This window comes from Urocitellus parryii, chromosome 9, assembly GCF_045843805.1.
Source record: "Urocitellus parryii isolate mUroPar1 chromosome 9, mUroPar1.hap1, whole genome shotgun sequence".
NCBI lineage: Eukaryota > Metazoa > Chordata > Mammalia > Rodentia > Sciuridae > Urocitellus > Urocitellus parryii.
Genome location: NC_135539.1, coordinates 91,569,106 through 91,582,849, shown reverse-complemented (window position 1 = coordinate 91,582,849; position 13,744 = coordinate 91,569,106). Strand labels below are relative to the sequence as shown.

At 43.8% G+C, this 13,744-nt stretch overlaps 1 protein-coding gene across 1 annotated transcript in view; it reads right to left on the bottom strand.

Moving 5' to 3' along the window:
• Positions 1 to 12,903, bottom strand: part of Kif26b (kinesin family member 26B) — a 481,849-nt gene extending 468,946 nt beyond the window's left edge. The window contains exons 1-2 of the mRNA XM_077802765.1: positions 12,841 to 12,903; positions 11,584 to 11,985 (exon numbers count right to left, since the gene is read on the bottom strand). Of these exons, the coding sequence (XP_077658891.1) occupies positions 11,584 to 11,985; positions 12,841 to 12,903 (465 nt within the window). The remainder of the gene's footprint in view (positions 1 to 11,583; positions 11,986 to 12,840) is intronic.
• Positions 12,904 to 13,744: the final 841 nt, after the last annotated feature.

Below are 13,744 nucleotides of genomic sequence, written 5' to 3'. Positions count from 1 at the left end.
GTAAATACTGGCCTCAACAGTTATGGTCCCCTCTAGACACTTGTAAATGCAGAAAAAAGAAAAGAGAAATCAAAGGGGGCAAAAAGGATTTGAGGAAAGTTTCAACAGAGAGTCTATTTTTAAGAATGATGAATACAGTGTTTGGAGTCTTGGTATTCCTATATTGCTATTCCCCCAAACTCTCCGCAAATTGTTTCTAAATCCTAATCAACATGGCAGATATGTTTAATGTAAAACTAACTATAAGTAGGCCTTTCTAAGTCCTAAGGTCATTCTTTGCCTCAAATACCCCTCAATCCAATTGCTCTCATAAAGTCAACTGTCCTTTTTGTTCAAGTTTATTTCTGTTTACAAACACAAACAACTATAAAGCAAATAGCTTTACTAAAAAACAGGAAGAGGGTCTGGGGGTGTAAATTAGTGGTAGAATGTGTGCTTTGCATGCATGATGGCCTAGGTTCAATTCCCAGAAGAAAGAGAGAAAGAGAGGGAGGGAGGGAGGGAGGGAAAGAAACAGGAATATCCTTGTCAGTCATTTATGATCCAAATCCAAAGTCAGAAGCTTCACTGATGAGAGGGCTACCGGCACCTTCAAAGCCTGCACCGGCTGACTAGTGTGATCCAAAGTCTTGCCTCGTGGCAGCCCACAGAACAGCTTGAGGCTCTTGGTTCAGCCAGAAATCCATCCAGGGTTTTGTCAAGCATATTCCTCTGGAATGTGGGAGCCAGGAATGGACTCCATAAAGCCCTGAGTTCCACACCCAGCACCACAAAGAGAGAGAAAGCACAGTGAGCCGGGTAACTTTCCCAAGATCACAATGCTAATTATGCTGGAGGCTGGACTGTACCTCTGTCCCCAGCTCTAAGGACAGTCCTTCTTCACTAAAAATTTGGGATTGTAGACAACCTCTGATGCCTATACCCCCCACTTCTTTGTTTTCTATTTCTCTCACCCTCTCTCTCATCCGTCCTCCCTCTCTTCTCCTCCCCCCACCCCATCTTATTCTCCTTCCAATCCTTCTCCCCTCTGTCCCTCAGTTCCCAATGCCATGCCTCCTGGCTAGGTGGAAGACAAATGCTGCTCCAATTCCCAGCCATGGTGCCATGGGGAAGATATCCAAGGCCATCTCTTTAGCTGCTCAGGATATAGACCTCCTTCTACAGAGAAACACCAGCTGATTGCTTTTCTTAAACAAAGGTGATTGCTAGTTGTCTGCCTGAATTCGACTTTTACTTTCTGCATAACCTCTTTATTAGATAGCTCATCAGCTTTTGGTTGTTGTTATTTTTGGTGTCTAATTAGTTAATACCTAAGTCTCCCATTGCTACATGAAGCTACCGGTTAGATGGAATAGAAGTAGAGGCAGTGATTATAACTCCAAAGAAAGCAACCACTATAAATAAGATGATAATGATTCATAGGAAAGCATAACTGCTCATCACTGCTAATTAAAAGATGAAATTATACCACAATAAAATCTCAAGCTCTCTAAGCTCCTATGCTATCTTGGGGGGGGGGGAAGGTCCTAGTCAGATGAGATAAAAGAATTATGAAACTAAAATTTATATTTTTGTTATCCTATGGTAGAAAAGCATGTTTTGACTTATTATTTCCAATTCATGCTTTTAAACAAAAATCAAACAGAAATTTATCGTACATGTAAAAACTATCAAAGACTGGAAAAGCACGCTATGTGGAGAACTAAAACTTCTTCCAAGAACCTTTTGTGATTGCCAACAGTATTGAACTTCAATTCTAAAAAGTAGAAAAAATGAATTAAAATAGCCCCTCAGCTGCCACCTAGTCTATGGCACTTAAGATACATTCAGATATACTTCTGCTTATCAAAATAACTTGCTCTAGCCTTAGAGCCTTCAGATCTGCAAACCTATATAGCATCATTCAGAATACATCCTCTTTTTATACTACAGTTTACAAGAACCCACTCCTTCCATGTCAACTCCAGCTCTCAGAGCTGAGATAAGGGCAGAAAATACTGCTTGGTGGGGGAGGGTATCTTCTCTATTTCCAGACTTCTCCACAGGGTCTGGTAGGAATTGATGCAACAGGATCAGCAAACCATAACTGCAAAGAAAACTGTCTGAGAAAGATAAAACTGGATTGGAAGGCAGATAAGCCCAAATTCCTAGTGCTGTTCAGATCTGCATATCACATGCGCAGTCACTGGAGGAAATCTGCTCTCCTTCATTCACCAGAGCCTGAAATGTCAAATGCCATGTCTGCAATACTCCCTTTCAGGGGAGGGGGGCTCTGAGAGGGGCAGGGCTTCCAGAAGGGATTTGCATCTGTGACAAAGACTCTCAATCCACATTCATGGTAACCCAACTAAAAGGAGTGGCTATTTGCATCAGTGGACCTCTCTTTAAACTTTCGATGGTGCTACCTATGAATGAATAAGTATGAGATGCTTTATTGACCTGGAGGTGAAGAAACAGCAAAAGAAGGAGCTCAATGGCTCCAGTGTTCTCTGACTCCATTTTTCCCCCTCCATTTTGGTGTTAAGCCACTAGCAATTGGGGGGAGTAGGGAAGAAGGAAATGAGAGAGAAGAGAAAGAGTAGGAGGGAAGGAAGGAAGGGGGCTTTCACTAAATTCAATTTTCTTCTTGTGCAAAGTCATTGGAATAATAATAATAGAAAGTGGCGGTTAAATATTATCTCACAATTTCACCTAATCTTCACAACCACCCTGGTAGGGTCCTTTCATTATTCCACTGGACAGATGGATTAAGGGACTTGCCCAAGGTCACCATGAAGTGATGGAGCCTGGTTTTGCACTGAAGTCTGTGCACCCCAGGTTTTCACAGTCATAAGAACATCAAAAAACGGATCTCTCATAACTTTTAGTGTTCTGACAACTCTAGTACTGACTTACATGTCCTCCTCTCCATCCACTCCTGAACTTACTGTCATTGTCTATCTTTCTCCAGGATGCTAGAAACTCTTCAAAGATCCCCAAAGACCTTTTTATTTGCCAATTCAGTGGTAGTCTCAGTCCCTGATTCCTTGATCTCGCCAAAGTATCAGACCTCTCACACGGAGCCCCTGAAGCTCAAGATTGCCTCAGTTTGTATATCACCACTTCTCCTATATATTTTTCTACCTCTTTTTTGGCCTGTTCTTCTTGGTCTATCATCTTGACTCCCTTCAATGTCAATGAGCCCCATGGCTCCATGTTCCACTGTCCCCACACACCCACACCCACAGGGAATCACACCATCTGTGAGGTTATTCTATCACCTTGTTCATGTGGGCATCTCCAGATCCATGTCTCCATCTCTGAACTCACCCTAAGGCCCCAACTGGATCTTACTGGATCACTCAGCCTCGAGCTCTAGAAAGCCCAAACCAGTTTCATTATCTACAACCATTCTTGAAAACCAGACCTCTAATAACAAAAACTCTCTCCTGCTTCTATTTCCTGTCTGAATAGCTGGCCACACTGGCTTCACCCTTGTCCTAGCCAGAAATCTGTGAGAACGCCTCCTCTCCTTCCTACCCTGCATCTCAGAAGCCACCCAACATGGGTTTTCTACTCACTCTTTCAGATCAAGCTGCCACTTCATTTTTGCAGTCAGTTGACACAATTTCACTCAAGCCACTGCAAGGAGTCTCCTAATTGGTCCCTATGACCACCCTTCCAGTCCAATCTCTCACAATGAGCAGCTCATTTCAGTCCCTTCCTGTACATCCTCTAATAGCTGCCCATTGCCTACAGAGAAGTCCAGATTCTTGCCCACAAGACCCTTCAACCTTTCCCTGCCACCTTCCCACCCTGTCATTCATTCAATGCACTATGTCAGTTCCCCTCGTGTACTGAGCATACACTTGCTTACCTCTTACTGAGCATACCTCTTGCTTCCACCTGCCATTTCCTCTGACTGGAATGTCTAGGCTTCTCCATATTCATATCCTACCCAGGCTCCCCTGTCTGCATTCTGTTCAGCCCTGTTGTAGCACTTGATGCACTGTTCCAACTCTTACATTCCATGTCTGTCTAATACCAGACTGAGTGGCTCCAAAGCAGGGATTTTAGTCTTTTTCATATTTTGGTTATAATGTGACACAGTTACAGTAGCAATTGGTACCTAAATGAGAATCTGAAATAATCAGTGGCATATGAATATCAAGCAAAACAATAAATAAAATATTAACAAACTGAATCCAGCAGCATTTTTTTAATGCACTGAGACCAAGTAGGATTTACTATGGGAATTCAAGGATGGTTTGCTGTTTGGAAATAAAAGATAATAATTTGCAATATTGGGCTGGGGATATAATTCAGTCGGTGGAGTGCTTGCCTTGCATGCACAAGGCCCTGGGTTCAATCCCCAGCACCACAAATAATAATAATAATTTTCAATATTCATAGATCTTAAAGAGAAAATTCACATGATTATCTCCCTAAATACTGAAAAGATACTTGGAAAACAAAACCTATCCTAAATAAAATAGGAATTGATAGATACTGCCTTAACTTGTAAAACTGTAGGTAGATCTCAGACGAAAAGCCAAAATCTTACATTAAGTCAGGAAAAAACTATAGACACTACTATTTAATATCATGTTAGAAATATTAACCAATGTAATAATCAAGATAAAACAGACACACATCCAGCAAAGAGAGTAACAACATCTACATTTGAACATCATTTTTTTAAACTCATGAGTATTAATTTTTTTTAAATAAACATGTTAGTAGAATTTAATAAAGCACTGGGATTATAACTAATCTATAAATAAATATTCCTCATGTATATAAATATCACTTAGAAGAGATAATGGAGGCAAAGACTTCATTCATAATAATAATAAAAGATAACACCTAAGAAATTTGAGGAGAAATGTGCAAAACCTACATGAGGAAACTCTTAGAAATTCTTGAAAAGTAAAATGGTTGAAAAGAAAGCCATTTCAGGTTCTTGGGAAAGTCTCAGCATCATAAAGATGCCAACTATCTCCGCAGATTAACATGAAAGTGTAACATGGTCCCAATGAATTTTTTTTTCTGGAGTTAGGCAAGTTTATTCTAAAGTTCATAAGGAAAAATAATCAGGAAGAATAACCAAAAACTCCTAGAGAAGTAGGGGATTGTTTGGGTCAGAGAGAGCTAGTCCTACCAAACATTAAAAGGTGCTATAAAGTTTCTCAAATGGTATGGAATTAGTGTACAAGGAGACCAACAAATAAACAGAATAGAAAATCCAGTACAAGATCCAAATATAACTGGAATTTTGTTTTATGATAATGGTGGAATCTTAAATCTCAACGGGGGAAAGATGGATGTATTAATAAAGGGTTTGGAGGCAATGGATACATATTTAGAAAAAGATAAAATTGATCTCTATCTTTGTGATACCTCCAAATAATCTCCCAATGGATCAGAAATCTAAATACAAAAAAGGCAACTCCATATAAGAAAGCAAGCATGGTTAATTCCTATACACCTAGAAATGATGGACAGACCCCCTTTTAACCATGATTCAAAATCCAATTTTCTCAGATGAGTACCAGATCAGGTCCAAAGGCAAAACAGGATGATAGATACAAACTAATCTGGTATTCTGATAATTATCCCAAGAGTAATTTAGGAATCCTTTTGCACCTATACAAGTAAATTTAAAGATATTTCAGATTGGTGCATATAAGTATGAAAGGTCAATTGAGAAACCAGTCTAAACAATGTTCCTCTGTCATAGTAAGAAAATAGAGAAAGTTTTCAAAAAGGAAAGAAAAGATGCTTATGAAGCTTGTGACTTGAAAGTGGCTTAGTTTTGTATTCCTGAAAAGAGACAGGGGACCCCCACAGACACTGACCAATTTACAATCTTTTCGAGGACAGAACAGCCTAGAAGTCCAGCAGTCCTGCTGATGTGGCACTGAATGTCCAGCTGCAGGGCTCTTCCTCTCAGAAGGTCAGGACAGGGCCCTCAGGCAGGGTTTTCTGTTGGAAAGGGACTGACAACAGCATCTCAGCTGAATGCATTCAGAAACAAGGAAATTCCCTTCCCACCCCCACCACAAGCCAAGAAAATCAGTCAATTCAGTCTTGACAGTCTTGCATATTTCCCCCAACCTCTCTGCCCCCCAAAAGTGAAGTTACCATCTGTGAGCCCAGATAATTATAACCTTCTCAGGCAGGGGTCTTGTAGTCACTTATACTGTGTTAACAGTGACCCCCCAAAAGCTTTGGGAGACAAAGCATGCTTGGATTTCTGTTCCTTGTCTAACTTTTTCCTTCTTTTTGTGACCTAAATAATTATCTCAAGCCTCTGGAATTCCAGGGTGAAGAAAAGAAATCATGCTCATCCCTTTGCTATGTGAGATTGTGTGTCTTGGTACAGCACCCAGCACATAAGGACAATAGCTGTTAGCCATTCGTAACCATCATTATTATCATCACGTTATTAGCTGATGAATAGCACAAACTGTGATATGATGCCAAACAGCAACTGATGTGGACTAAATTTTAATTGACTTAATCCTTCCAAATGCTAACAAACTACCAGCCTCAGTCACTTAAAAGTCCCATATCTAAGGCAATAATCCTATCTACAACGAGTGTGGAAGAATTGATTATAGGCCAGGGATTTTTGCAAAGTGAATTAAGTTACTACAAAAACTGACCATGTTGTTTCCACAATTAAAAGTCTAGGAGAATGAAATGTCATTATTCCATAGCTTGCTAAGCCTTAAAGAAGAAATTACAACTCTCATGGCTGTACTGGGAATGTTTTTATAAACTCCTACAATGTTTCAGAAATTCTTTCATGATAAATGCTGCAGGACGTTTTCATTACTGATATTATCAATTAACTACTCCTCTGTCTACAATACTTCCAAAATGAGAAACTCTAATGAAGCTTTTAGAAAATAACCATGTGTTCTTAGAAGGAGATTTCAACTAGAATTCCTCCATAATTAATGAATACTTAAAATGCAATCTCTACTTTTTCTATTTATAAAGTGTTTATGATGGCTTTGGGGGGACCTTTTACATAGGGTTATTTTCCATACCCCTCTTTTGGAGCCAGCAAAATACAGAAATATGTATTTATATCTCCCCAAGTCTAGACTTCCCTGGGCTCTGGCTATTTAGAGTCCACGTTTGGTGTTTTTAACCCCTAGGACACATTCCTTTCTTTCATCTCTGTGATTCCTGGCTTCCCTTCTCAGGGTGTCTGGCTAATCTTGCTGATATTTCTGGGGCATAAATGGGCTCAGAATATTTGACTGCAAAAGGAACATAGCTCTGGATCTTCTCTATATAAAAGAAGATTTTCTTTTATTGATATAGAAATGAACAGATGCCTGATAACCTTTTGCCAACCTGAAACATTTCTTTGTACTTCATGGAATTTCTTTGGACTGACGTTTTTCAGAACTTACACAGTCCTTTCAAAAGTTCTATCACCCAATAATAGAATGATCTGAGCTAACTCAAAAATAAGAGACTCATTCCCTGGCCTCTTCTGGCTTGGTGTCTTAACCACTGTTATTTAGAAAGCAGAAAAGACACTCTCACCACTGGACATGAAATAATTTTATATTTACACAATGGAACACTGTAGTGGGTAAAAGGACTGTCCTCACTTAAAAACCCAACACTTAACACATCCATCCACATTCTTTTGTTTTATGTGACCACTACCACTTACCAGCACTAGAAGAGAAATGATATAAACCGAGTATGCCCTTTTTACTGACTAAGGTAATAAAAGTCAGTCCAAATGTTTTACAATCTGCCAACAGGCACAAATCTCTCCTTACCCAGGTAAGTTGCTATTGGAAAGATGAATTTGGAGAATCATTAAATAGTTATGTGAGCTCACACTTGTCATTTCAACATTGCAGAATCTTGAAATAGCCAACAACAAACTGTCTTATGATCAAATCTTCCTCCATTTTCCATTTATTTCCAGAAAACTCAAATTCCATCCATAGGAACTCAAATCCATTATCATCCTCCTCTCTGTGCTCTATCCAGATCTGGGTCTCCTATCGTCACCATTTCCAGTCTCAGTCAGCACCATCACCACCAACCTCGCTACCCAGTAACATCCAAGACATGTCACCTTCTATCATGAAACCCTGTCATCCATGGGGCCACATAATTCCTAAGAGTGCTCAGAGTAGAGCAGTAACTCTCAGATCACCATAGCCAGTCAATAATTTGAGAGACCAACCAGATACCCTGCAGGGACCTTCCATAACCTCATCTTCTCTCCTTACCCAACTGTCCCAAAGATAAAACTAGGGGATCAGGGCTCGCTACCTACAAATGGACATAGTGTGAGAATTAATATGGCAGTGTGATATTTGGGAAATATACTAATGAAATTAGAACCTGAAAGTTGCTAAATTTTTTAGGAAATAAATTCTATAACATGAATCTAACAAAATCTTTTCTAATTAGAAAAGATTAATTAATAAATATCAACCCATACAATTTTCACTGAAGAATGGAAGTACTTTTTCAGCTTTACCTTGGATAATTCTTATGACATTCTAACAGTTTGAATCTTTTTTTATTAGTAATTTAATTGGAAAGTTAAAAAATAGAGAGGAAAACTGATTTATTCAATGTCACAAAATAAACCAGTGGTGGAGAAAGAACCAAAGCCAAATCCATCCTAAAATAATAGGGTTCCTGGGTATACTATTCTGCCTTCGATGTTTAACTGCTTACCTATGAGACTTGTAATGCTACCTAGTAGAATTTAATACTCTATTCAGGAATATATTCCCCAAATACAGTTAAGCATCTTAAGCAAATTACAAAGATGATTTTTACTAATTATCCCTCAAAAACATATCTTTATCTTCCAGCCTCTAACTCTCCAGGGTGAATTACTTGCTGGAGTTACAATGACATCTCTTTATTCTAATGAAACTTAACTCCTTTGGTGCCTGAGGGCTTCAGAGGTCCACAGTTTGCTCATAAATCTTGCCCATGAGAATTTATGGCCCACCATTCATGGTTCCCAGAACATGGCAATTGTTTGATTAAAATTTTATGAATAGCCACAAGAGGTGGCACATGCCTGTAATTCCAGCTGCTGGGGAGGCTGAGGCAGGAGGATCACAAGTTCAAAGCCAGCCTCAGCAAAAGCAAGGTGCTAAGCAACTCAGTGAGACCCTATCTCTAAATAAAATACAAAATAGGCCTGGGGATGTGGCTCAGTGGTGGAGTTGAATCCCCAGTAACCTAAAAAAAAGTTTCGAACATTAAAAGGTATAATGGAAATTGGACCTAATGAGAGAGTAGAAATACTTAAACACACACACATATATGCGCGCGCACGCACACACACACACACACACACACACACACATCTAAAATTATTATTCCTAGGGACATACAAAAGATTGGTAGTTAAAATTGAGGCCCCATATCTCATTACTAATCATGAGCTTAACCCAAAGCACCCTCATTCCTGGCTACATCCCTTGTTCCTAATGTCATGCTTCACTGAGCTGCTTCACATCTAAAACTCAGGCAACTATGGTTGTGTGTAATAGTCATGTGTGCACTCAGAGTGATCCTGATGACTATCTCTGCGATGGCAGCTCTTCCCTAGATGCATGCCTGGATCACTGTGAGTCAGTGTAGAGCACTGAGGTTCAGCCCATCCAATGCTGCTTCCGGAGCTATCACCTCGCTCTGACAATATTATCAGTTTCCCAACATCAATAAAGTTGGCAAATATATTGAGCTACCTCTTTTAACACTGAATGACATTTCCAGGAAGATTCATCTAAAACAAAAATCCAGTGTGTCACATGACCTCACAAATCATAATGGTTGCATTTAAGTTTCAACGTTTGTTTCTTCTACCTGTAAGTTTTCCTTCCCCTCTTCCATTTTTATGAAAAGAATCTGTTTTGATTTACTTTTGCACCTGAAGAGCACTCAAACAACAATACAAAGAATTTATTATAAGAATGGGTTCTCTAGAATATTCTAAAATAATTTGGTACACTGCAACTTATTAAGATTGCCAAATATCAGATGCTATATATCTGCAAGAACCAAGACTAAGGTTCTTTAAATCTTTATCAGATGGTCTAGTCCCATTATACAACCTCACAGAATCCCACACTCCCTCCTTCCTAGCACTCAACACAAATGAATAAATAAATTATGAACTGCAACTTGTAGTTAATGTCTGTATCCTCCATTAGAATACAATCTCTATGTAGACAAGGACTGTATGTTTCTGTCATTTTCTCTGCTGTACCTGACACTTTGCTTTGAATGGGAAAGGAAATCAATGAATACTGGCAAATGATCATAAGAGCAAATAAATCTGTGAGTGAAGAAATGGTGTTAAATTGGAGGGTCTAGCAATGCAAGGGTGAAATAAGTTTTCAGACTCCCTGGGATTTATTCTTAGAGTGTCCTGGAAGATTTATTAACAACCTATAAAAATGGCAAACTTACAACAATCCATGAGTTAATTATTCTTGAGAAAGATTATGGATTCAGAAGACCAATTCTGGTGGTGAATTTTCCATATTTTGAATTTTATAACAGTCTGTGGGGATTTGTTTAATTTAACCCTTGTATATAAAAACATCAAAGTGTGTGTTTGGGTAAACAGATGAGGCAAGCAGATGCAGTTATTCCTAAACTCCACTACTCGAAATCACAATATTTCATTTCATGGAAACATAAACCAGAAAATGTCATTGAACGGTGACAGAAACCTCCACAGCAACCCACTGTTTTCTTGATATTTCTCTCTAACCACTGATAAAAACTCTTTGAAGTGGAAGAGTAAATATTATCATTTGATAGTACTTGGACCCAACAGTGCAAATACAATTGCATTGTGTTACACTCTGGGGGCTCCCCTGCAGGTCACACAACGCGGCAGGGTTGCTATGGAAGAACCAATGCGCGTTAGCGCAATAGCAGGCCAGGATGTGGTACTGCTCTTATGAGCTATCCACCTCTTCTTAATCTTCCTCAGATACACAGAGAGAGAGAGAGAAAAAGTGCTGGCCTTTGAATGTGCTTCTGTTTCTGTAATCCTGGGGAGGAAGAACCACAAATATGCGATGGGAAACGACAACACCCAAATATCAGCTTGCTGTTTCTGCTCCCATTGACATTCTTGTAAAGGATCCCATGTGGGGGTGGGGAGAAAGATTTCATAAGCAGTCTGGAGTCCCGAGTGGCGGCACAGCCAGACAAACCACCTGGGGCATCCACCTGGGGCATCCACCTGGGGCATCCACCTGGGGCATCCACCTGGGGCATCCACCTGGGGCATCCCGGGTGGACCGTGAGGCCTGAAGCTGCGGGTGCGCCAACACACTCGGGAGCTAGTTCCCCTGTCCCGTGGGGCCTAGGTAAGGGTCCTCCCCAGGGCCGCCATCTGCGTCCCCTAGAGTGTGAAGCAGCCCCCAGAACCGCCAAGGCCCCTCCGGCGGCGGCGCTGCTCACGTTCGCGTTGGGTCCGGCAGCGGTGCCCCGCAATCGTTGCCCTGGCCACAGCCCTCCCGGCACCTCCCCCGCCCTGGGTCGCCCTCCCGTCTGTTCTGTCGCGCCGCTCACCTTGCCCGGGAAGGGCCCCGGGAGGAGCAGCTTGAGAGCCTGCCTCTTCAGCTCCACCAGGCGGGCGTTGCAGTTCTCGCACCAGACGCCGCGGTCCGAGCCGGGGGAGGAGCCGCCGCCGCTGCCAGAGCCCGGGGAACCGGTGCCGAAGCCCGGCGAGCCGCCCAGGGAGCCCGGCGAGCTGGTGCCGATACCCGGAGAGGCGGGACCCGGGGATCCGGTGAAGGAGCTCGGGGACGAGGTGCCCGAGCCGGGGGACGGGGTCCCCGACGAGCCCAGCGCCGAGCCTGCGCCCTCGGGGGTAGGCCGGCTCCCAGCGCGCGATTCCTCGTAGGCTTTCCTGTACCAGCTCTCAGGGGAGAAGGGAGCCGCGGGCTTGGTGGGCGAGCAGACCTCATTCACCTGCAGGGGGAGACACGCGGGTGTCAGGGGCCGCGAGGCGGCGGACTCCCGCTTTCGGGAGCTGGGCCGGCCTGGGGGCGCCGTTCTGCCCGCCCGCCGGGGTATCCGCATGCCACCGAGCGCCTGGCCGAAAGCCCACGGGCTCCGGTTCCCGGCTGCTGCAAGCCCTGCAGCTAAGTTGCCCTCCATCTATCTCGTTAATTGTCCTAAGGTGATTCCCCGCCTCCCAAGTGACCCCTGCTCCGGCTTCTGGGTGCCGGTTTCTGGGTGCCTCAGGTCAGCAGAAGGGTTTACTTGAGGGGTTTTTCAACGGTTTCTGCAGGGGGTACCCACAGATTCAGCGCCCCATGCTTTTGGACCTGGCACCCACCCCAGCAAGAACCCAGTTACAAGATCCTAGAAGACCCTATTCAGAGGGTCCTGTGACTTATGGGTTTTTATTCATTCAGGAACAGCCCACCGGATCCTGCCGGTAAAATGAAAGGATCTCCCGGATCCCGGGAAACGATCCGTGCAACCAAAGGCAGAGATTTCATGGGAAACATTCCTTACGGCTTAACTCTGCCTGGAAGTCCAGGAATACCGCAAAAGTTATGGGTCCGGGGAAAAGAAAGGATTAAACCGACTGAAAAAAAATCCGAGAGCGAGGCGAGTGTGCCGGTGTCCTCGCAACAGACCCGCCTCCGCGCACGCACAGCGGAGGTGTCCCTGCAGCGGGAGGAGAGCTCGGATCCGCGCGCTGGCCGCCGGCTCCTGAGGGTAGCTCTGCCGGAGCCACCGGTTCCCGAGAAGGAAAGGACCCCGACCGAGATGGGTCTGGTAACGCGTCTCCGTGTCGAACCCGTCACAACTTACCCCGTATTTCTTGCCCCGGTTGGAGACCGCAAGCCTCTCTTTATTCCCAGCTACCGAATTCATGGTGGCTTTTCCCGAGGAGAGTCTAAATGTTCCAATAATGTTACATCCAAAAGATCTGCCAACCCGAAGCGTCCCCCAATTGTAAGAGGTTGTCTCTTGGCCCTCAAATCAAGATTTCTTAATTGTGGGTTAGAAAGAATAAAAAGCAAATGGACCCCAGAAGTAGTAGCACCAATTTGCAGAAAACGTTGGAGTGGCTGGCTTATTCTTCTCTTCAAATAACGCTTTTCCTCATCCTCTTCTGCCTCCTCCAGTCACACGTTCTCTTTTCATGGTCACATCCACATCATTGGCATTTTCCTCAATCAAGTGAGTCCTCCGTTCTCCACGAGGGAAACGAGGAATAGGATCGGGACCCACGGCCGCTGCGGGGAAGGTGGGCGAGCCCTCGCGCTGCCTCGCCTGGGTCGGCGCGCGGACCCCTCCTACGGAGCCGGCTGTGGGAACTTGCCTCCTTCACCGAGCTTGCTAACTGAGTTCAAAGAAATTCTCCCAAAATATAAAGATCCAGACTCGGGGAGGAGCCTCGGCGTGTCGCCGAGCCAATATGCGCGGGCCCGTTTCGCCTGACAGTTGCGCGAGGGCAGGGAGAGGGGCGGCTCTGCTTGGCCGGGAGAGCCGTCCGCGATCAGGACGCGCGTGTGCGCCCGGGCGAAGCGCGGAACCTCGGGAACCGCGGCCCCGCCGCCCCGGAACCCGCCGCCTGGCTGCCGCCGCCGCCGCAGCGCCGGCCGGGATCCATTTTATGGTGCGGCGCTCCTGCCTGACATTGCGAGGCCGAGGGCCCGGGCGGGGGGTGGGGTCGTAAATCTCGCTCCTGGCAGGGAAGTTACTGGCGAGT